The sequence below is a fragment of the Sciurus vulgaris genome (assembly GCF_902686455.1).
Source record: "Sciurus vulgaris genome assembly, chromosome: 7".
Classification (NCBI taxonomy): Eukaryota; Metazoa; Chordata; class Mammalia; order Rodentia; family Sciuridae; genus Sciurus; species Sciurus vulgaris.
In genome coordinates this window covers 114,919,418-114,944,555 of record NC_136467.1, presented here as the reverse complement: position 1 = coordinate 114,944,555, position 25,138 = coordinate 114,919,418, and the positions used below count along the sequence as shown (strand labels likewise).

The window sequence follows — 25,138 nt, the reverse complement described above, 5'->3', positions numbered from 1 at the left end:
TCCATGTATTGTTTTTCATAATCATAAAATGTCCTCTATTACTTACAAGACATAATAAAGAAACTACAAAAATATTTTTCTGGGGCATCTGTTTTTTTTCCTATAAAGTTGTGTATTTTTTTTTTTTTTTTTTAACATCTAATGTTGGTGTCCTCTAAAAACCATGTGTGACTGTGCCAGATACTCTTCAACTTAGGTATTTACTTTTGAGCATTTTAATGAACATATTAATAAAGTACTGTGCTAGACAGTTGACAACTTAAATGAATTTTAATTATGTTCAGTACATAAAATCCCTGTTTTAAGGTGATTTATTAAATATTAAATGGTTTACCTTGGAAAGATATACAATCTTTTGTCCTATCGATCTTACAAAATTATTATTTCCTTATACCTGAAAGAATTGGATTGTCAGATCTGGAGCAGAGGTGGGGACTCTGTTGGCTACTTCTTGCTTTTCCTACACAACAGGAATCCTGCTAGATAGTAAGAACCCAGCATAAGCCAATGGATCCGGAACTCTCAAATAGCCAGCAGCATTAGGCTTTACAATTGTAAAAAAGCTGTCTGTATGTATCCTAGCTGCATATTCTTAGAAACTAAATGAAAAGCAACTGACATTACCCTTCATAAAGTTAGTCCTTTGGAGACCAAAATTTTATGAAAGCCTTAAGTGGTCACGTACATATCAGGTATTGCACTAAACTCCAGTGACACAAAGATGAAACAAAATTGACCTAGTTTTCATGGAACTTGTAAACTGATGGGGGAGTCAGAAAAACAAGGCATTATCATCTGTGTAGGACCTTGCTGGTATGTCAGACGTGCAAGTAAATGAGCAATTAATTTTGTTTGGGAAGTAAAAATAATAGTAATAATAATACAGCTACAGAAAAGCAATATCATTTTACTCAAGGCCTTAAAGGATAAGTAGGCATTGTCATTTGACCACTGGGAAATATGTGGGAAGGTCTTTTATCTTCTAAGTAGAAGGACAACTACAAAGTCAAATAATTTTTTAAAATGCTAAATATTTGGTCAAGGTGGCCAAGCCAAGGATTCCTTACAGGAACATTGGGCTGGAAAGAGGTACAAAAAGACTTATTGCAGTGGGCCAGTATACTCAACTGGCTGATGCCAAAAACCACAGACTTAAAGTTGCCTGGCTTTGAGTTGGGAGATCTTATTGCTCTCATAAGTACTCTCATAACACTTTATGATGTATTTATTTAAATTTGGGCTGTGCCTTAGTTAGAATCAGAAGAAAGGCATAATAACAAAGATGAGCTGGGCGCAGTGTCACATGCCTATAATCCCAGCCCCTTGGGAGGCTGAGGAAGGAGGATCACAAGTTCAAAGCCAGCCTTAGCAAGTTGGCAAGGCTCTGAGCAACTTAACGAGACCCTGTCTCAAAATAAAAAAATAAAAAGGACTGGGAATGTGGTAAAGCACCCCTGAGTTCAATCCCCAGTACCAAAAAAATAAAATAAAATAAATAAATAAATAAAATAAAGATGATCCTACAGAGCTGGGTCTGCTCAGTGTCCAAGACATAGTTGTTGCTTTTGGAATTGTTTAGAATTCTGATGGACAGCCCATCTGAGAAGGACTCACAGAGGTGGTCTTCAGACTGGATTAGAATAATGATTGGAATTTCAGTAGATATGGAAGAGGAGGAAGAACATTTTATGTATGGAAACTGTCACCTGGGCAAGGGCAGGTACTAGGAAAAGTGCCTTGTGTCTAGAGGCTAGGAGGGTGGCAGTTTGACCAGTGTAGGGAATAGTGGAAAATAACTTGAACTCCACTGCACATTCTTTACTTCTACTTTAGATTGTTCTTCCATAGGAATAATCTGGTCTCCAAAGTAAATTCATATGTTCTTAAAAAACTGAAGTAGGTTTCAAGGCAAAGGGATTAAGCACACTCTCCCTGACATGCCTGATTCTGTTGCAGGTTTGCCATCTTGTGGTCAACACCTTGGAAAAGGCTCATTTTTTAAAATGTTTACGGAGCTTCTGTTTTATGCCAGGTACTGTTCTGGGGCCAACGTTCATCAGTGAATAGACACAAACTTCTACCTGTGGAGCAAAGGTTCTAATGTAATTAAGTAAATATAGAGGGAAAAGGAGAAATAGAAGGATTATTAGTGGGAAAGGGTAAAAAGAACAATACTGAGGGTGGTCTAGGACAACACATCCCCAATAAGATTTCACCTACAGCATCTTCCTCAGTCAGATGACCAAGCTTGAGTTTGGAGAGGTAGAGCCTCAATTTGTGTTTTGAACCAATCAGAGGTCCTTGTTGGCAGGTCCCACCTGACTCTAGTCCACCTACGACAGGTTTCTCAGTTTGCCTGAATTTTTTCCAAGGGTAATGAATAACTCCACATTCCTGGTAAATCAGAATATCCAAGGACTGAGTGTAGACAGGATTCCATTTTTTTTTAATAACCAACTCCTATACCTATTATTTCGAAGCAAATCTCAACAATTATGTTCTTTCATTTATACATATTTCAGTATGGATCTTTAAAAGATAGAGGTTCTTCTTAAAGAATATAAACCCAACTTCATTATTACATCTAAAAACATTAGCAGAATGTAACATATTTACAACATTTCAGTGCCAATAGATTATAAGAAATTGTACATTTCCGTGTCAGAATTAGTTAAAATTATATGAGTCTAATTACATAAAGTCTTTGGGAGCACACTCTGCATAAAATGCAGCTGCCTACATTTAAACCCTAGATATTTGTTCAGAATTTATTATACCTGTTTACGTGCTACTTACTAGGATAAAAAGATGAATATGACAAGATTCCTGCTTATGAGTATAGCACTATAATATTGTTTTTAACTGTTAATGTCTAAATGATAGTCTATTAGTAATATTTGTTTTGTTTGTTTTGGTATCAGGGATTGAACCCCGGGGCACTTAACCACTGAGTCATATCCCTAGCCCTTTTATAAAATTTTATTTTGAAATAGGCTTTCATTAAGTTGCTTAGCAACTCACTAAGTTGCTGAGGCTGGCTTTGAACTCTCCATCCTCCTGCCTCAGCCTCCCAAGTCGCTGGGATTACAGGTGTGCACCACCATGCCCAGCTTTCTATTAGTAATGTTCAAAGTCAGCATTTTAGTTTATGATATTTGAGCCATCCCTCTTTCTCACTCTTTGCTGTGCAGTGTGAGAGAATGGGCAGTGGAGAGCATTCTGCAGTGCTGAGGGCTTTGATACTTTCAGTTTTGTATCTCTTGAATCTATATCCACATTCATCCAAGACTTGGGATTCAACCAGTAGTCTCTTTTGATACCCTCCTTCATTTAGACTTGAGGCCACCCCTCCACCCAACGTGGTAGAGAATTAGCAGTTGAAATATGTTCTCTCCAGGACCATCTTGGCATCAGTCAGATGATGTGTACACAGGTCTTCTGTCAGTAGATTCTTAGTGGATCTCAAAAGTTTGAGGGACTGGGGTGTAGCTCAGAGACAGGACACTTGCCTAGCATGTGCAAAGCCCTAGATTAAATTCCCAACATCCCCCAATTGTTTTTTAAATTAGAAATTAAAACATACATATATACATTGGATTGTGTAGAGGGAAATGAGGGGAGGGGACGGGACAGAGGGAAGGAAAGATGGTGGAGTGAGACAAACATCATTAGCTTATGTACGTTTATGAGTACATGAATGGTGTGACTGTATATCATATACAGCCAGAGAAATGAAAAGTTGCCCTCCTTTTGGGTACAATGAATCAATGCATTCTGCCGTCATGTATAACTAAATAGAACAAACAATAAATATATATTTATATATTCTGAGTAGTCTGGCAATCATACTAAGCAGAATTTTTATCAACCCCAAAAAGATTTTTAGCATGTGTATTTCTAAATGACTTTAAAATCTGTTGTTTCTCAGACCACTCCAAGATTATTTCCTCAGACCCCAGAGTTTAAGAAACAATGATTTGTGTGATTAATGATTCTTACAGTCAGTAAACTCAAGGTCATTATTACTATATTGGAGCAAGTTTACCTTTTTTTTTTTTTTTTTTTTTTTTTTGGTACAGGGAATTGAACCCAGGGTTGCTTAACCACTGAGCCACAACCCCAGCCTTTTCTATTTTTATTTTGAGACCGAGGCTGGTTTTGAACTTGTGATCTTCCTGCCTCAGCTTTCCAAGTCGCTGGGGTTACAGACATGTGCCACTATACCTGACTGGAGTTTATCTTAATTAGGTTTGGACCCTGTATTTATTACTATTATTATTGTCTTGCTGAAATTATCATGGATATCTTGATTTTCATAGATTCCTGTGTTTCCATTTTCAGTTAATCCCTATTGATAGTCATTCCTTTGCAAACCATTGAGTTTCTGTAGTCCTAGAAGCTGAACAAGTTAAATGGTTTTCAGACTTTTCTTCTGATTGAGTAGGAGTTGAACCACTCAGTTGAGGGGTATGTGTGGGAAGAAGTGAGTCGTCAGAGTGCCTCCACCAACAACCTTCATAGGTTTCCAGAATAACTCCTGGATGCCTCAGAATCCTAGGTCCTGGGGAACAAAGTTTAAAAATTACTAATGTAGACTGTTAATTTTAGAGATGGGCTTGTTTATCACAAGTGTTCATCCAAAACAAGTCCTGTGACTTCCAAATTCATCTTTCTCCCCTATATCCCCAGCCTCTGTGAAGCCGTGGCAGATACTGTCTCTAAGCCTCTAACATTGTTGCTGTGCTGCCCCACATTACAGCACATTGTATTACCAGCTGGAATGCTTAATGTATTAGGCTTATTTCTACTCAACTTCATTCCAAATTGGAATTAAAAGTTTAAAGGGGGGAGGTATTAGGGAGTGAAATCGATCATATTATGTTATATGCATGTATAAATATGCCACAATGGAGCTCATTATTCTGTGTAATTAATATGCACCAATGAAAGAGAAAAAAATGTTTAAAAAATCTTCAAATTTTGTATTTCATGAGATGCCTCAAGGTCTTATCCTACCCACATTAATGGTCGTATTTTCTGACTTTGAGGACTTTTTTTAATTGCTAAATTTTCCTCCTAGAAATTTTTCTTAGTCTTTCCTACCTCTCTTTGCCGCTTTTAGAAACATCTAGTTCTAAAAATTCTTGGTTGAAAAATAACTGAAAAATTCAGAGTCAGTCATGTTGATTTTGATATCTTCTTTTTATTGCAAATGTATGTAATCATGAAAATATAGTCATGTTTTCTTCTAGCACAAGGTCATTTATTTCACAAAAAGTACTGTTCTGTGCTGCCTGATATTTGTTGCCTAAAGCCCATTGTTTCATATATTTTGTCCAATTGTTAACCTTTTATAAAAAAAATAATGTAAGAAGGTAAATGTAGTCCCAATTATTCCGTCATGGCCTTGTCATAATTTTAAATTTTTAAAAATTACTTTAAGAGGTAAGAAAAATTTAATGAGTTCAACAGCATGGATTATATAGGCTCAACGTACCTGTAAAATGAAGAAGAAAAAGGGAGGGGGGAGGGCAGATATTTAAATTGTACAGTTTTCTCCTGTACCTCCTTTGTTTTCTACCCTGAAGAGCAGCTTAGGGAATAGGAGCCAGCTTCTTACTTCTTACTTCTTACTTCTTACTTCTATTTTTAATCAAGTTTACCTGCAGAAGCTTGGGAGGTGGACCCAAATGGGTCTGGTAATCTTACTTAGTTGATCTGAGAAAGCTGGAAGGTAAAAATGGCTAAAGTTCATAGGGGGAGATAGAAGAGAATTACACAAAGAACACTCTGGAAATCTACACACCTTCCTCAGGTCTTCAGCAGATAATTGATTGGTCCATGTGTATGAGGAAGCGACCCAAGGAAAGGACCGCTGGAAGGATTAGAGGAAACAATACTTGGAGATCACGCCAGAGTTTGTGCTCCCACCTACAAGTGTGCAAAGCTCCTTGTAATTCATGGGATAGCAGGTAGAGTAACCAGAAGGATACTGCCTCAGTATAGGGCAAAATTAACCCTGTACTGAAGATTGACAAAGCTTAAAAGGATCAAACTGTAGCTGGGTGTGGTGGCTCATGCCTATAATCCCAATGAGTTGAGAGGCTGAGTCAGGAGGATTACACAAATTCTAGGGCAGTTAGGGCAACCTAATGAGACCCTGTCTCAAAATAAAAAACAAAAAGGGGTTGGGTTGTAGCTCAGTGATAGTACTCCTGGGTTCAGTCCCCAGGACCACATTTAACAAATGCCCTGGTAGGAGTGTGGTGCATACCTATAGTCCCAGCTATTCTGGAGACTGAGGCAGGTGGATCACTTGAGCCTAGGAGTTTGAGGCAAACTTAGCAAGACCCCATTTCTGCCATAAACACCCCAGAGCGGGCTGGGGAGATAGCTCAGATGGTAGAGTGCTTGCCTTGCAAGCACAAGGCCCTGAGTTCGATCCCCAGCGCCACAAAACAAAACAAAACAAACAAACAAACAAAAAACACCCCAGAAAAGAAGCAAATGTCTAGTATCCAATAAAAAATGACCAGAGAAATACCACTCATAATGAGGAGCAGGGGGAAAAAAAATCAAATGATTAAAGGCCCAGAAATGACACAGGTGATAGAATTAGTGGAGGAAGCATTAAAAAGTTATGACTATTTTGCATAAGCTGAAGGTGGTTAAGGAAAGATGGGGTATATTAAATGAAGACATGGAAGATATAAAAAAGACCTAAATTGAACTTCTAGAGATGAAAATAGTGTTTGAAAATAACACGCAGGCAGGATTAACAGATTAGACACTACAGAAGAGAATAGAAGCTATAAGATACAGCAATAGAAACTATCCCAAGTGAAAGCCAAAGAGATAAAAAGATTGCCCTCCCCCAAAAAAAGAAACACACACACACACACACATCAATGAGCAGCCTAATAATGCACTTATAGTTGGGGTTCCAGAAGAAGGAGGAGCATAAAATACTTTAAAAAATTATAACTGAGCCTTTTCTAAATTGAAGGAAAACTAGAAACCTGCAGGTTCTATATGCTTAATGAACCCCAAGCACAAAGAGTATAAAGAAAACTATATCAAGGGCATATTGCATTGAATAGCCTAAAACTAGTGGTAAAGAAAAAATTACAGATTTCAGGTGGAAAGACATATTATGAATAAAAGAAACAAACATAAGAAAGAAAACAGATTTCTCTTTGGAAGTAATGAGTAACCATGTAGCAGTACCTTTTAAAAAATGGAAAAAAGCAAAAAATTCTTAATCTTGAACAATATGCCCAGTGAAAATACATTTCAAAAATAAAGGTAGGAGCCAGGCCAATGGCACACTCCTATAATCCTAGTGACTGGTGGCTCAGGCAGGGTAATTGCAAGTTGGAGGCCAACCTTGGCAACTTAGTGAGACCCTGTCTTCAAATAAAAAAACAAGAAGGGCTGGGGAATTTATTTTTTCTAAATGTCAATACAGATTACAAAATAAATATTTTAGAAAAAAGAAAGCTGGGGATGTAGCTTAGTAGTAGAGCACCCCTGGGTTCAATCCCCAGTACTGTAAAATAAATTAATAATAATAATAATAAATTAAAAACAAAGGTAGAGTTGCAGGTGTAGCTCAGTGGCAAAATACTTGCCTAGCATGTGTTGAGACCCTGGGTTTGATCTTTAGCACTGCAAAAATAACTATTTTTTAAAGGCATAATAAACACTTTTTAAAGACATACAAAAGTGCTGGGTATGATGGTACATGTCTGTAATCCCAGCAATCTGGAAATCTGAGGGAGAAGGATTGCAAGTTCAAGGCCAGTATCAGCAATTTAACAAGACACTGTCTCCAAAAAAAAGGGTGGGTGTAGGATGGGAACTGGGGATGTACCTCAGTGGTAAAACACCCCTGGGTTCAATCTCTAGTACCCAAACCAAAACATACAAAAGCATAAAAGAATTTATCACTAGCAAACCTGCTATAAAAAATAATAAAGGAAATCCTTCAGGAGAAGGAAAATGATACCAGATGAAATCTGAATTTACTCAGAGGAATAAAGAACACTGGAAATGGTAAGTATGTGAATAAAAATAAAAATGACTATAGCTCGAAAAAACATAATACTGGAAACTGCAATCATTTCTAGTTCTTGAATCCTTAAAGTCCCAGTGTGATTCTCTGCTACCCTTGAACATCTTTTAGAGGTGAATTTGTAAGCAACTGGAAAATTATGGCCTGTACTGATGCTGTACCAAAATTAATTCAGATAAAGCAAATGCCAGTCATTTTTCATAGTTTAATAAGAGCCTGTTGTATTGACTCTTTGATTGTCTTTTAAAGTCTCAGCTTCTTTGCCATCATCTTCACTATGCCATATTTTTGGAAGAATAAGGAGTCAAGAAAAACACTTAGACTAGTGCTCACAGGCCAAATTTCAGTTTGTGAAGGATTTGAAATCCTGTTTTCTGGCTCTCAGAGGTCAAACTTAGTTTTTTCCCATTGCACTAGCTGAGAGTGTCTTAAAGAGATAGAGCTCAACTGTTTATCATCCTTCATGTGTCTGAGAATTCTTTGATATTCTTCCTGATCCTAATGAAAATCAAATCGTTTTTAAGATATATCCTTTAAGAAGCTGATATAGCCATGCTCAGTGACTTGGGACACTGAAGTAGGAGGATCGCAAATTTGATATTAGCCTCAACAACATAGTGAGACCCTCAGCAATTTAGTGAGAACCTGTTTCAAAATAAAAGAACTGGGGATGTTGCTCAGTGGTAAAGCGCCCTTTATCACTGGTTTCAATTCGTAGCACCAAAAAACCCAAAAGAACAAAAAAAACTAAACTTATGCAGATTATTCTTTTTTTGGATTGGATCCACTGAGCTATACCCCAGCCCACTGTATTTTAAATTTTGAAGCTGGGTCTCACTAAGTTGCAGAGACTGGCCTTGAACTTGCAATCCTTTTGCCTTGGCCTTCCAAGTCACTGGGATTGCAGGTGTGCATCACTGTGCCAGACTATTGTACAGAATTGTAAATTTTTTGGCATGAAATTTGTCAATCTTTTCTTTTATGACTTCTGTATCCTGTGACATACTTGGACTTTCCCCATTCCAAGATTTTTTTTCTTTAATTCTTCCATGTGTTATTTTAGTACTTAAGCTTCTCTCTCCCTCCCTCCCTCATTTAACTCTTTCATCCATCTGGAATTTGTTTTTCTGTAAGGTGTGAGGTATAGGTTCACCTTTTTTCCATATGATTGCCATTCTTTCTTCTTTTGAAACATCACTTTTACATTATATTCTCTTGGTTAAAAGCTATTATTCAAGATATTTATTGATTCTGTTAAGAAGAATTTTAAATTTTAGCTTTAATTTTTTAAAGGTGTTTCAAGTGTCCATGGTAGTGATTCTAAACTTGTGTGTTGTCCTAGTTCTCTTTCCTCCATAACAAACTCTGCTGTCAAGAGCTGCTATTTCTGAGTGGACTGTGGCTTGCTGACATCTGTTGGGCCAAGAAACAGTTTCCAACCATTGATCTAAGGGGCCTCCCCTTGGTCGAGGACCTGTCTTTCATACGGCCACACAAAATTCACCTGGTGCCAGCCATCTATCCAGTGACCCATCCAGGCTTGTTACTTGAATGAAAAAGCCTCAATTAGAGTTCATAATTGAGTGAGTGAGAATCCAAGGAAACTCATTTTTTAGTCTGATCCTCAAATTGTCTTCCCAATAGAATTGTAGTCAATTTTTATAATTTTACTTTAGTGAGCTCTATATCATTCTGGGGAAAGGAATAGACTGCATTTCGGCACCCTTGAAAGCCAGGGATGCAGGGTAAGGCCCATCTCTTGTAATTTGAAACTATTTAAAACCAGAAAAGAGTGTGGTCCTTTAAAAAGTAGAATGCTCAGGGTCCCCCTGACTGTGAAGACTCTTAGAGTTCTATCTGCAGGGGACCAAGGAGGAGGCCTACCTGGTAGGGCTCCCAATGCACTCATAGACTAAACATCCTCAGGGAGGCTTTTTCAAATCAAGTGTTTGAGTAGCCTCTTTGGTTTGATAGAGAAGGATGCACATGGCTTTAATTTAATCCAATATTGTAAAATTATTTTATTTGGGTTACTTAAGGAGTAGTTTTTTCACTTTGAATTTTGGCATAGCAAACATCCTATATGCTTGCAAGTCCTCATGACAGTGATACCTCAGTGGCCTTTGCTAACCTCCTTCCTTAGAATCTGTATGGTGGTGAAACTAGGGAAAGGGCACCAAGTAGAGAGGGGAGCTGAGAAAGTTGTATAAATGATTTTCTTTGCTGTGGGCTCTTTTTTACTTATTTTTTTTTTCAATTAATTAGTTTATATCAGAGACTGTTAGATACCTTATTTGCTTGTTTATTTTTTGTGGAGCTGGACATTAAACCCAGGCCCTCAAACGTGGTCAGCAGGTGTCATGCTGCTGAACTGCATTCCCAGCCCAGATACTTTAAAAAATAAACTTAGGAAGGATACATTGAACTCCTTTTTAATGTTCACGCTGAAGTAAAGAAATAATATCCACTTTTTAGGTTTAACTAGACATCACAATTGACTGATTTATTTCATGTGATTGTGATGTCTGCAGGGCAGGCCCCCCAGTAATACTAAGCTCTAGCTAACATGGTTCTTCTACTCCAGTAAATATCTTCAGGGTTCAAGGGGAGACCTTCGCACAGATTTTTCCATATTCATTTGATAATAGCTTCCCTGATTTCCCTTCCAGTCCCATTTTCACTGCTTAAAAGTCACGCTGTGCTAGTACATTCATGCCAGCATGCCTGTGAGTAACTTGGTCTGTATCCTAAAGAGCAGATTTCACATAGCTGGCTGCTCTTCTTAGTTTCAGCTGTGGATGTCACCTTTTGGTACTTTCCCCACTTTTCCTTCCTTCTTTCTCACCCATCATCTCTGCTCTTCACTGGGTTCCATCTCAAATGGATTGTAATTGCCCAGATCACCCAACAACTGCACAGATTCATCCACCAATGGGAAGGTTCCACATTGGGAGAACTTACCCTTCCAGACTCTTCCTGAGTGCCCTTCCATGTGACAGGAGTGAATTTTGTATTTGTTTGGCCTTGTGACTGACTGAATGGCAAATTTGGGGGAACTGGAGAAGAGATGGCAATTTCAACAGTGAAAAAACATTTAGTAGAGACTATCTCGTCTGCCTTCTTCGGGCGTGTCCCTCTTCTGGGCATCTCTTCAGGATTTCATTCCTGCATCCAACTGCTGTTCACAACTGCCCTTTCCAACTGCTCCAGAACCCTTGGCCCTGGCATTCCGTGATGTAAATTATTCCACGCATGGTTCAAAATGGATGCGAAGCAGTGTTGCCAGGTGTTGGATCACTAGTGTAAGTTGACTAGATCTTGGGGGAGAACTGCTGTTGGAATTTGTACAGTTGTTATGGTTTCAGCCAGAGCACAGTCATTGTGCTGGCTTGAAGCTTCCACTGGCGGGGGAGAGAGGGAGTCAGGTCCTGGAGCAGGGGTGAACTTCTGGTTAAGATTTTCTACTTTAAACATTCTAGTATTGGGATGTGGATTGTTTGGAATCAAACAGTGGCAGTGCCTCTGCAGGGGGAAGAACCCTGGCCTTGCAGGCCAGAGCCCATAGCAGAGCCTGCGACCAGAGGGCCCTCTTCTGTCTCAAAATGCAGAGAACCTTTTATTCCTAAAGATAGCCAAAATATGACAAAAAACCCAGATTGCTCTCCAAGTTTATAAACATCGTCACCAAATGAAAAACTGCTGAATCTATGAGATCTTTTCTAAAACAAAAATGCTGTTTCTCCCCTGTTCATTCTACATTTGAGAAAGTCACTATTCTTCGTATAGAGTCCCTTTGGGGACTCTGCATGGGGGAGAAGTTGCTGCGAACTTTCTTCTGTTCACAGTCTTTCTTATAAGTTGAGGGTTTGTTTTCAATAAAAACAATTTAAACTGAGTACTTTCTTGAATAGCCACTGAGTACTTTCTTGAATTTTATTTTACTTACTATTATTTTTTACTTATTTATTTTGAGACGGGGTCTTGCTATGTTGCACAGGCTGGCCTTGAATTCCTGGGCTCAAACTCCTGGGCTCAAGTGATCCTCCTGTCTTAGTCTCCCAAGTAGTTGGTACTGCAGGTATGCACTACTATGTCCAGAGACCACAAAAAATTTTTAAATCACATTAATAATAAGTAATTAGCGGGAACTCTCATATGAATTACACAATTATTTATCAAAAAAAAAAAAGCTTAAGGTGTGTTTTTACATTGCACTGACACCGCTGGCTTTTCAGTCTGCTTTATTGAAACATGCTTTCCTCTTCCTTTCTTTACAGTTGTCATGGATGATGATGATGACTCGTGTCTCCTTGATCTTATTGGGTAAGGTGTTTATTTCAAACTCAGTATGAATTAGACATGTGACATTTACTGAACAAAAGCAGCCTAATAAGTATATTGAAACCTGCTCAATTTTTAAATAAAGATTAAATGATCATCATAGTTATAGCAGGAAGAGAAAGAGATATAGATTAATATGGGAATCATGATTTAGTAATCCCTTAGTAAATTTTTTGTCTAACAAACCCCACAGGAAAGGCTGAGGATGTAGCTCAGTGGTAGAGTGCACAGTTAGCATGCACAAGTCCCTGGAATCAACCCCCAGCACTACAAAAAAGAAAAGAAAATCCTAGGAGGCAGGAAGGAGTGATAATAAGAAATGGAGCAACATAAATTTAAAAAAAAAAATTAGCTAGAAGTGTCGTCACACACCTGTAATCCCAGGAATTTGGGAGGCTGAGGCAGGAGGGTTGCAACTTCAAGGTCAGCCTTGGCAATTTAGCATGGCCTTCAGCAAAAAAAAAAAAAAAAAAAAAAAAAAAAAAAAAAAAAAAGTAAAAAGAGCTGCAGATGTAGCTCAGTGGGGAAGCATCCCAGGGTTCAATTCCTGGTACTAATAAACAAGCAAATCAAAACAAAAAATTACTAAGAAAATGACTTTAAAATAGGGAGATTTTACTCAGGCTAAGGTTAAAAGACCTACTAAAAATGTAGATACATACACATTATATTTAAATTAAGTAAAGGAAATTGTTTATTTGTTGTTTTCCTTCTTTTTTTTTTTTTTTTTTTTTTTTTTCATTTCTAGAGACCCACAAGCATTGAACTATTTTCTACATGGACCTAGTAATAAATCTGTAAGTATTACCTAGAACATCATAGATATAAAATTTTGTTGCTTCTTACAATTAAAGCAACTTCTTTATTGAATTTTCCCCTTTGCAGAGTAATGACGACTTGACTAATGCAGGATATTCTGCAGCCAATTCAAATTCAATTTTTGCCAACTCTACTGTGAGTATTAGAAACAAAATGTAATGCTCAAGTGTTTTTGTCTCAAGGATGCCTTGTGAATGGAGAATGTATTTGTCGTGGGGGGGTCTTTTTTGTCTGTTTTTTTGCAGTGCTGGGGATCGAACCCTTGCACATTGTAGAAAAGTGCTACTGAGCTACATCCCCAGCTCCTGGTTTGTTTTTCTCTGAGGCAGAAGTCTCACTGTGTTGCCCAGGCTGGTCTCAAACTCCTGGGCTCAAGTCATCCTCCTTCCTCAGTCTTGTGAGTAGCTATAGGCAGGCACCATTAATTGAGGTTTTAATTGTCTTTGTACCATGATCAGAATCCTTGTCTTTTGTGATTTATATGGGAAGAAAATCTGTTGAATTATGTTGACATTTCCTACTTATAGTCACAGTTGACAAGGTATATGAACCAGGCATTGGTGGTGCATGCCTGTAATCCTAGCAACTTGGGAGGCTGAGGCAGGATAATTGCAAGTTCAAAGCCAGCCTCAGCAATTTAGCAAGGCCCTAAGCAATTTAGCAAGACTCTGTCCCTAAATAAAGTTTAAAAAGGGCTAGGGATTTGGCTCAGTGGTTAAGCCCTCCTGGGTGTAATCCCTGGTACCAAAAAAAAAAAAAGATTACTATGTTTGAGCTAGGAGTGGTGGTACACACCTGTAGTTCCAGCAACCAGGAAGGCTGAAGGTGCACACCTGTAATTCCAGCAACTCAGGAGGCTCAGGCAGGAGAGTCACAAGTTCAAGTTCAGCCTCAGCAACTTAGCAAGTCCCTGTACAAAATTTTAAAAGGACAGAGAATGTAGCTCAGTGGTAAAGCATCCTTGGTTCAATCCCCAGCACCATTTAAAAAAAAAAAGATTACCATGTTTGAATCTTACACAGTTACTATGTTGAGATTATAGTAGTGTCTTGCTAAATTGCCCAGACTGGCCTCAAATTTGTGATCCTCCTGCCTCAACCTCCTGAATTGGTGGGATTATAGGTATGTGCCACCATACCCAGAAATCTTCTTGCTTTCCTAGTTCCTTCAAATGATTTTCCAAGTCCTAAGATACTTTCCATCTGACCTGGTGGACATGTTAGTCCTATTTCAATTGTTAACTTTATGTGAAATGAACCAGTTAGCTTTTTTATCTAGTTCTTCCCATAATTTAGCACCTAACACCTTAGCTTAAGGCAAATTGGTATACTCATTCTTGAATATTCTATTTTTAACTTTTCTCTTTACCTTTTTTCCCTCCCTCCCTCTTTTTTTTTGGTGGGGGGGCGGTACCAGGGATTGAAATCAGGTGCACTCAACCACTGAGCCACATCCCCAGCCCTATTTTGTATTTTATTTGGAGACAGGGTCTCACAAAGTTGCTTCACACCTCACTTTTGCTGAAGCTGGTTTTGAACTCTTCATCTTCCTGCCTCAGCCTCCTGAGCCCCTGGGATTACAGGCATGCACATGCACATTGCATCCAGTTCTTTTTTTTTTTTTTTTTTTTTTTTAATTATAGTAAAATATGCAACAAAATTTGCCATCTTGGTGCTAGGCATGATGTAGCTTAGTTGGAGAGCACTTGCCTAATATACACGAGGCTCTGGGTTTTATCCTCAGCACTACAAAAAACAAAATCAAAAACATCTTGCCAGCACCGTGGCACATGCCTGTAATCCCAGCAGCTAGGGAGAATGAGGGAGGATTTTGAGTTTAAAGCCAGCCTCAGCAACTTAGTGAGGCCTAAGCAACTCAGCAAGACCCTGTCTCTAAATGAAATATAAAAAGGGCTGGGGATGTGTCTTAATGGTCGAGTGCCCCGGTACCAAAAAAACAAAAAACTATTTTCAAGCATACAGTTCAGTAGTGAAGTATACCCATATTGTTTTCACCTTATTTTAAGTGGCTGTTGCTTCCTTATTATTTCCTTATACAATTTTTGGCATATTCCATAGAAGACTACTGGATAGTGGATCCTATCTTATTTATCACTGTTAAGCTCTCTTCTTATCCTGTGTTATTATCTGTAGTTGGAAAGCCTATTCCTTAATAGCTCCTTGAGGACAGAAACTAACCTACAAGTGGGTGCTTAATAAATGTTTTACTTTTTACTTAAATAAAAAGTTTTACTTTTAAAAATAACACTTAAGTGGGGTTTTCTTAAGTTTTCTCTTTAAAAACAAACTTTAAGATATGTTGTTAAATACATTAGTAGTTTTAAAAACACGTTAATATGTTGATTACTTATAAGAAATTAAATGGGTATGGTGCACACCTGTAATCCCAGCTACTCAGGAGGCTGAGGCAGGAGGATCACAAGTTTGAGGTCAGCCTTCGCAACCCTGTCTCATAACAAAAATTTAAAAAGTGTCAGGGATGCAGTTCAGTAGTCAAATGCCCCTGGGTTCGATCCCCAGTACCACCAAGAAAAAAAGATCAAATGACCATTCACTCATTTTATGTTAGAACTTTCTTTTATCTGCACTGTTCTTGCTGTTGTAGACCTCTCATAGAGTAACATCCATAGTTTCTCAACCTCACTTAGACTTCTTAGGTAGAGAGGACTAGGCAGAAAAACTGTCTCCTAATACATAACTACTCTAGATTGAGTCCCTCTCCCTTGGACTAGAAGCCATTTTAAAAAAATAAAATCATAGGGGCTTGGAGTGTAGCTCAGTGCTCAGTGGTAGAGCATGTACTCAGCATGCACAAGCCCTCGGTTTTATCCCCAGCTCCAAAAAAAAAAAAAAAACAAAATCTGTGCCAGTATCTCAAAATCATGGAGCTGAACTACAGGTAGTCTTCAGTACTCATGTTATTTATCTGCTCCCTACAAAATAATTTTCCAAAGTAAAGAATGTATAGACTTATAGTGTTAAGAAAATATCAGAATAGGTTAAGCAATTTAGAAACTTGTACCTGAAAAACAGATTGTTATGCTTTATTTGTATTCAAAAATGAGATTAATTTTAATTTCTTTCAAAGGTTGGATATGCCATGTAACACCTGCTTATTTTTTCAGAATGCTGATCCTAAATCATCCCTCAAAGGTGTAAGCAGCCAGCTTGGAGAAGGGCCCAGTGATGGACTGCCACTTTCAAGTAGCCTTCAATTTCTTGAAGATGAACTTGAGTCTTCTCCTCTTCCTGATCTCAGTGAGGACCAACCTTTTGACATTCTTCAGAAATCCTTGCAGGAGGCTAATATCACTGAACAGACATTGGCAGAAGAGGCATATTTGGATGCCAGTATAGGTTCAAGCCAACAGTTTGCACAAGCTCAGCTTCATCCTTCTTCATCAGCATCCTTTACTCAGGCTTCAAATGTTTCTAATTACTCAGGTCAGACGCTGCAGCCTATAGGGGTGACTCACGTGCCTGTTGGAGCATCATTTGCAAGCAATACAGTGGGTGTGCAACATGGCTTTATGCAACACGTGGGGATCAGTGTTCCCAGCCAGCATTTGTCAAATAGCAGTCAGATTAGTGGTTCTGGTCAAATACAATTAATCGGGTCATTTGGTAATCAACCTTCCATGATGACTATTAATAATCTAGATGGATCTCAAATCATATTAAAGGGCAGTGGGCAGCAAGCCCCATCAAATGTGAGTGGAGGGCTTCTGGTTCATAGACAGACTCCAAATGGCAACTCCTTGTTTGGGAACTCCAGTTCAAGTCCAGTAGCACAGCCTGTTACCGTTCCGTTTAACAGCACAAATTTTCAAACATCTTTACCTGTGCATAACATCATCATACAAAGGGGTCTTGCACCAAACTCAAATAAAGTCCCAATTAATATACAGCCAAAGCCTATCCAGATGGGTCAGCAAAATACATACAATGTGAACAATTTGGGAATTCAGCAGCATCACGTACAACAAGGGATCTCTTTTGCCTCTGCAAGCTCACCCCAGGGCTCAGTAGTTGGTCCACACATGTCTGTGAACATTGTAAACCAACAGAACACAAGAAAGCCCGTCACCTCACAGGCAGTGAGCAGCACTGGGGGTAGTATCGTTATTCATTCCCCCATGGGCCAGCCTCATACACCCCAAAGTCAGTTCCTCATACCTACAAGCCTTTCCGTCAGTTCCAACTCGGTACACCATGTCCAGACCATTAATGGGCAACTTCTTCAGACTCAACCTTCTCAGCTCATTTCTGGCCAAGTGGCCTCAGAGCATGTCATGTTGAACAGGAATTCTTCCAACATGCTCAGGACCAACCAACCATATTCTGGACAAATGCTAAACAACCAGAATACTGCCGTCCAGTTAGTGTCGGGGCAGACGTTCGCCAGCTCTGGAAGTCCAGTGATAGTCAATCATGCCTCTCCTCAGATTGTTGGTGGGCAGATGCCTTTGCAGCAAGCATCACCAACTGTATTACACCTGTCACCTGGGCAGAGCAGCGTTTCCCAAGGAAGACCAGGCTTCACTACCATGCCCTCTGCCACAAGCATGTCAGGACCTAGTCGGTTCCCTGCTGTTAGTTCAGGCAGCACTGCCCATCCTAGTCTTGGATCTGTGGTTCAGTCTGGTGCATCCGGATCAAACTTTACAGGAGATCAGCTGACCCAGCCAAACAGGACTCCAGTACCAGTCAGTGTGTCTCATCGTCTTCCAGTTTCTTCTTCCAAATCTACCAGCACCTTCAGTAACACACCTGGATCAGGAACCCAGCAACAGTTCTTCTGTCAGGTAATGCTTTTTTTCACATAAATGTCTGACAGATTATAGGATGGAAAAATGGAAAGCATATTTACTCAAATATAATTTTTATCTTAGGCTCCTGATTTGTTAACTTAAAATGTTCAATTTATGATCAATTGTGTTTTTTCTTCGTGATTAAGATATTTTATCCAGCATAACATTTTGGTTTAGAGTTTCCAGAAACAAACTCTGGCATCTGAATCTAGGTTTTCTGATGTGGAGCCAGTTAATTATTTTCTTCTTCAGTGAAATTGGCATAACCATGTTACCTTCCCATTGTGTTACTGGCAGAACTCAATGAGATAATCCCCACAAAGCATTTGCGTGGTCTCTGGCAAATAGCAAGAACTCGGGAGCCAGTATTTATATTTGTACATACTTGATGAAATGCATTATGGGCATTTAAGAAGAAAGATTATTTTAGATTATTTACATATATCACATGGCAGGCCACTAGGTATTGTGACTATAAACTGGGTGAAATGTTGTGCTTGCTTCTTGGGTGCCAACTGGAAAGGCTCAGGGATTCCATAGGACTCCACAGTGGTCCCACACTAGAGGGAGGCACATAGAGGAAGAAAATCAGAGCACTCTCATTTGACCAGGTACCTGCACCTGCCCTTACCATGCCACTGTGCAGGTGAATTATTGTGGTTATAGGGGACATCACACAAGGATTAAGTTTCTTAAAAGGTACTGATTGTCTGCTTCAGTCCCTCATTCTCATCAGCTGACCCTTTCACTCCTCTGCTTTTCATTCCCACTCACTTGGAGCCTACTCTGTAGTTTTAGCTCCTCTCCTTCCCAGCTGGGAGGCCCCTTTCTATTCCCACTTCTACCCTCCTCAGTCTTCCATTTCCACTGCCTTTCTCTTCCACATTCAGGAATATCAAGAATTTTTTTGTATATTGATGTATTTCAATATCAGTCTTTTAAATATGTGTGCACCAATCCTTTAAAAACTGTATTTTTGACTTAGTAATTCCATTAAGAAACCCAAGGAAACAAAGATTATCTGTGATCAGAGATGTTTAGTGTACTGGTTTTAGTATCACAGCTGCGTGTGTGTTTGAAATACTGTCATACTTATTTACATACTTGCACGTGAATTTTGCAAACAATTCTCAAACACCCTTCACCAAGATTTCCCAGATGTTAACTTTTTACCCCTTTGTTTTATCCTTCTCTTTACCCCCCACCCCAAACACACACATTCAGGTACACACACATACACAGTTTTTAGAGTAAATTACAGGTCTGTTCCTTTTTGATCCCTAATTTTACCCTTCAGTATGTATTTTCTAAAAACAAGGACATTCCCCTATATAACCACAGCACAGTTACCAAAATCAGGAAATCAGTCGGGTGTGGTGACTCATGCCTGTGATCACAGTGGCTTGGGAGACTGAGGTAGGAGGGTCAAAAGTTTGAGGCCAACCTCAGCAATTTAGCAAGACTCTGTCTCAAAATTAAAAAAAAAAAAAAAAAAAAAAATTTTTTTAAAGAACCGGGGGATGTACTCTGGTAGAGAACCCCTGGGTTCAATCCACCTCCCCCCCGAAAAAATAATAATCTAGAAATCAGCCTTATTACAATACTTTTATCTACAGACCTTATTCATATTTAGTCAATTTTCCAATAATGTGCCCAAGAGCAAATGAGAAAGAAAATTATTTTGGGGAAAATAATTTATGGTGCAGGATTCACCCAGGATTCCTGTCTCTTCATCATCCTCATGTCTTTAAATCTGCAGCAGATCCTCCATCTTTGTCTTTCATGATACTAATGTTTTTGACAAGTACCGACCATTTATTTTGTACCATACTCCTCAATTTGGGTTTCTCCGATGTCTCCTCATGATTAAATTCAGGATATGTAGTTTTGGCAGAATTGTCACAGAAGTATTGTGTTTCAGGGCTCACTCACCATGTGCCTTTGTCCCATTGCTGGTGCTTTTAACCTTAAACCCTTGCTTAAGATGCTGTCTGCCAGGCTGAGACTATAGCTCAGTGGCAAAGCACTTGTCTAGCATGTGTGAGGCACTGGGTTTGATCCTCAGTACCACATAAAAATAAATAAAATAAAGGTATCATGTCCCTCTGCAACAACAACAACAACAACAACAAAGGATGCTGTCTGCCACGTCTCCCCACTATTTTTTCATTTTGTCATTGATAAGAATCTTCTGGGAAATACTTTCAGACTCTGTAGATACCTGGTTTCTGATCAAATTTGCATGCACTAGATTACGTTTCCATTGGTAATTGCTGACTAAATCTTATTATTTCAGTGATTCCTGTGCTTTTCATTATGATGGTCTCCAAATGGAGACTTGCCAGTACCATCATTGTCCCACTCTAATTGTTCCCATTCAGCTCTAAGGAAGAGATTCTCCTTCTCCTCCCTTTACATATTTGTTTATATCAGTTTGGGCACAAAGATTCTTACTCATTGATTTTACTCAATGAGTTATAAACTGTTGTAATCATTTATTTTGAAGCTCAAATCAACCCAAATTTGGCCAGTGGGCGCCCCTCCAAATTGGCTTTTCTGACATGTTTCTGTTGTGCTTTGAGCACTTCCTTTGATTTCTGGCGAAACAAAATGTTCCATGTTAGCCAGGCATGATGGTACATGCCTGCAATCCTAGTGACTTGGAAGGCAAGAGGATTGCAAATTTGAGACCAGCCTCAGCAACTTAGCAAGACCCTATCTCAAAATAAAAAAATTTAAAAAAAGAAAAAGATGTTCCATATTTATCTTTCAAACTCTGTGTCCCTCCCCTGGAATCAACAATTTCTATAAGGAGAGTTACTCCTTCTTGAGGAGAAAATATTTAGAAGCAAGGTCTGAGCACTAGGTAAGTTCAAAGCTACTAAGGTTATATGTTTATTTATACATACCCAATATCCATAACTGTGTGTATTTACCAATGTATGTTACTAGCTATCAATTTATATTGAAATGTCCAATTGTAACCTACAACTATTAGGTTCACTCAAGCCTCATTCTTTTCTGTACTCGTAGCTCCCTTTTCTAACAGCAAGCAAGGCATCTCCACAATATATTTGTTTACTCAATCCTAGAATTTGCAGTAAGTAGTTTTAGAATTATTAATCCATGTTTTCATCATTATGAAATACAGACCTACTAATTAGACTTCAATATTGTTTCATAGTGCTGTCTTTAGCTTAAGAATTTATAGTGAAAGTACTGTATTCAAAGTTATTTGGGTTGGTTGTTTTGGAGGTTTTTTGTTTGTTTTTTGGTACTGGGAATTGAACTCAGGGCCTCACACCACATGCTGAACAAAGTGCTCTACCACTGAGCTATATCTCCAGCCCTTTTTTTTTTTTGAAACAGGGTCTCACTAAGTTGCGTAGGCTGACCTTGAATTTGTGATCTTCCTTCCTCAGTCTCTGGAGTTCTGGATTTACAGGAGTGTCCCACCACACCTGGCTATTTATTTCCTTGGAACACATGAGCCATTAGCATGGTGGCACAGTTGGGGCTGCACAGAACACAGACCTGGACTGAGCTCCCTCCTCCCACTGTGTTACTTACTCAGCTTTTTGTCATTGGGACAAAATACCTGAGAAAATCAACTTAGAGAAAGATTTATTTTGGCTCAGAGTCTCAGAGGCCTAAGTCCTTAGCTGACTGTTGTTTCTGGACCTGAGGTGAGGCAGAATATGATGGTGGAAGGGCATGGCAGAGCAAAGCTGCTCACCTTTTGGCAGCTGGGAAGCAGAGAGAGGAAGGGGCTGGGGACAAGAAATATCCTTTTTCCTGGGCACACCCCCAGTGACCTACTTTCTCCAGCTAGACCCCACCTTCTATGGTTTACACCATCTCCCAATAATGGGAGCTATTAATCCGTCTGTGGATTAGTCCACTAATGAGGTCAGATCCCTCATGATCCAGTCACATCCCAAGAGCCCCACCTCTGATTACTGCTGCATTAGGGACCAAACCGTCAACTCAAGAGTCTTTGGAGGACATTTTTTTTTTTTATTTTAAACAAATGGGATACATGTTGTTTCTCTGTTTGTACATGGTGTAAAGGCATACCATTTGTGTAATCATAAATTTACATAGGGTAATGTTATTTGATTCATTCTGTTATTTTTTTCCCTTCCCCCCACCCCTCCCACCCTTTGGAGGACATTGCAGACCTAAACCCTAACATTCACCATGCCTGCCTTCCCTGCCCCTTTGCACCCTCCCCGGCATTTGCTCGTCTTTGTTTTGAGCTTATTTTTCCTCTGTTTTCACACACATGAGCAGATAAATGCACATTTTCTGATTTCCCCTTCTTTTTTTTCTTAAATGAAGCATAACATAAATACTCCTCAATCGCAGTTTTCTAAAAAATCCCATGTGTCCAATAATAAGGGAATGATTTGAAATGATTAACATTTTGTAGCCATTTAACAGGTTTCCAAATATAAATTTGGGGATAAGTTTACAAAATAAGTTTCAGTGATAAATGCACACGTAAGTATAAAATATTTATAAAAAATGGTTTACTCTTTTAGAAAAATGGTGAAGAAAGCTAGGTGTGGTGGTACACACCTGTAATCCTACCAAGTGGGGAGGCTGAGGCAGGAGGATGGCAAGTTCAAGACTAGCTTAGGCAACTTATTGAGTGAGACACTATTTCAAAATAAAAATAAAAAGGGCTGAAGACATGGCTCAGTGGTAGAGTGCCTGTGGGCTCAATACCTAGTTCCACAAAAGCAAATAAAAAAAATGATGAAGAAAATGTAGTGAACTGAAATACTGAAAACCCTCTTAAGAAACACTCAGAAACTTGATTAGGAGAAATCGCACAAAACATTAACTGTGATGTTTTGTGACAGGATTGTAAGTTAGCCAAATTTCCTTCTGATTTTAAAAACTTGTCCCTTACAGAGAAAGTGATTCCTGGACAGCATTTATCAAAACATATATATGCATTTCTTTAAAATAAGTAAAACATGCAGTTGGTAAAAATGTAGAACCATTCCTAAATAGTTCAGAGAAAAGGTAAGTCTTCCTCCCAGTCCCTCAGTTTCTTCCTAAAGTCTCCTGTTTCTAGGTTCTTTCTGTTTCCCTAGACACAGCCTCTGCATTTGTTGCATGGAGAACATGAATATATATATTTATCTCTGTAATATACCATAAACATTTTCACTGAGTTATAAACTTGAGGCTCATTTTCTATCAGTATGTATTGCTCTGCTTTATTCTTATTATGATTAATTATACTAATTAGCTACAGAATGGTCATTCTCCCCCCCATTTTTAATTTTTTTTTGTCTCAGGATTTTTATTTATTTTTTAAAATTTATTTTTATTGTAAACAAATGGGATACATGTTGTTTCTCTGTTTGTACATGGAGTAAAGGCATACCATTTGTGTAATCATACATTTACATAGGGTAATCCATTTTTAAATTTTTAAAAAAATTTTTGGTAGATAATAATGCTTCATTGGGGGAAACCTTACTCCCAAAAGTTTAAGTTGTTCAAAGCTAATAGGAAGCCTACACAGGCAATGTAGTTTTTGTGACTTTATGCCAAGAAAGTACCAGAAACTAGGTTAGTGTTATTATTTCAAGTGTGGTCCTGCTGTCACTTTTGGGGAACAGGTGAAACATCAGGTGTGTTGGTGAAAGGGATAGTGGCCTTAGAGGCAGCATAAATTGGAAGGGTGGTGTGTAGATCATACCCCCACAGCATCTGGAAACACCAATAGGGACTCTTTTACTTTATAATTTGTTTGATTTTTTTTGTAAAAATTATTAGTGTGGCAATGAACAAAAGTACCATTATCAGAGACCTCTGGTGTTTGTCTATTTGAAGAAATTGAAATCAGCAAGTTTTAATGCTATAAAGAGTTAATATTAGGGCCAAGTTTTTACATGTAAATATTATTTGCTTTCAATATAAATATATATTAACTTGATTTTAAAAATCACATAGTACAGAAAGGTGCCTACCCAGCCACCTAGTTACTTGCAGACAACCAGTGTAACCAGTTTCTTGGGGTGTGAACTTAAGTCCCCTCCCTACCTTTGTAATGGGAAAACTTTCAAATGCATGGGAATTTGGAAAAGTACAGCAAACCCACTCACCTAGAGTCACTAGTGATTTATATCAGATGTTTTTCATTTAAGCCGATAAAGTCCTCTATGCCAATTTTGCACCGTAGAATCCAAGCAGAGAGCAGTGGTTTCATATAGTTGTTACCTCTCTTTAGTGTATAACAGCCCCATCAATAGTCTTGTAGAGTGGCCTTCAACAGGAATGTTGTCTGTTTCCTCCTCATTAAACCTCATCTGGCCTAATAGCTTGGGCAGGACACATAATGTCAGTTTGTCCCATTATTTGGTGATGCTGAATATAATCACTGACTTTATGGTGGCCTTTCCCAGTTTTTCCTCAAGCTACTTAAATCCTTCTATAAAGAAGTAATCAAAAAAACTAAAGGACAAATGATCTCACTGATAAGCGGATAACGACACATATGGGGGGTGGGAAGGGGGCAAGAATGGAGGAAGGAGGGACTCTACAGAAGGATAAGAGCGGTGGGAGGGATGGGGGGAAGAAAAAAAATAACAGAATGAATCAAAAACTCTTACTAGGTAAATGTATGACTACACAAATGGTATTCCTCTACTTCATGTACAAACAGAGAAACGAGATGTATCCCATTTGTTTACAATAAAATTAAAAAAAAAAAAAAAAGAAGTAATCTCTAGGATTGTGCTTTGGGATCAAGTGACTATCCTGTGTGTTAGCCTCTCAGGGATCTGAGACATCTTTTTTTTTTTTTTTTTTTTTCCTGGTCTTGGAGATTGAACTCAGGAGTACCTTTGATTTTTTTTTTTTTTTTTTTTTTTTTTTTTGTGACAAGAGCTTACTAAAAGCTGGGCACAGTGTCACACGCCTATCATCCCAGCAGCTCAGGAGGCTGAGGCAAGAAGATTTCAAGTTCAAAGCCAACCTCAGCAACTTAAGAGAGGCAATCAGCAACTCAGTGAGACCCTGTCTCTAAATAAAATACAAAAAAGGGCTGGGGA

The 25,138-nt window shown here is 38.6% G+C and overlaps 1 protein-coding gene across 5 annotated transcripts in view; it reads left to right on the top strand.

Moving 5' to 3' along the window:
- BICRAL (BICRA like chromatin remodeling complex associated protein) overlaps positions 1 to 25,138 on the top strand; it is a 73,344-nt gene that overhangs the window by 20,217 nt on the left and 27,989 nt on the right. For all 5 annotated transcript variants that reach the window (XM_079147733.1, XM_079147735.1, XM_079147734.1 and 2 more), the window contains 4 exons: positions 12,352 to 12,397; positions 13,164 to 13,212; positions 13,301 to 13,369; positions 16,380 to 18,059. In XM_079147733.1, the coding sequence (XP_079003859.1) occupies positions 12,357 to 12,397; positions 13,164 to 13,212; positions 13,301 to 13,369; positions 16,380 to 18,059 (1,839 nt within the window). In that variant the 5' untranslated portion in view covers positions 12,352 to 12,356. Of the gene's footprint in view, positions 1 to 12,351; positions 12,398 to 13,163; positions 13,213 to 13,300; positions 13,370 to 16,379; positions 18,060 to 25,138 lie in introns of those variants that run through there.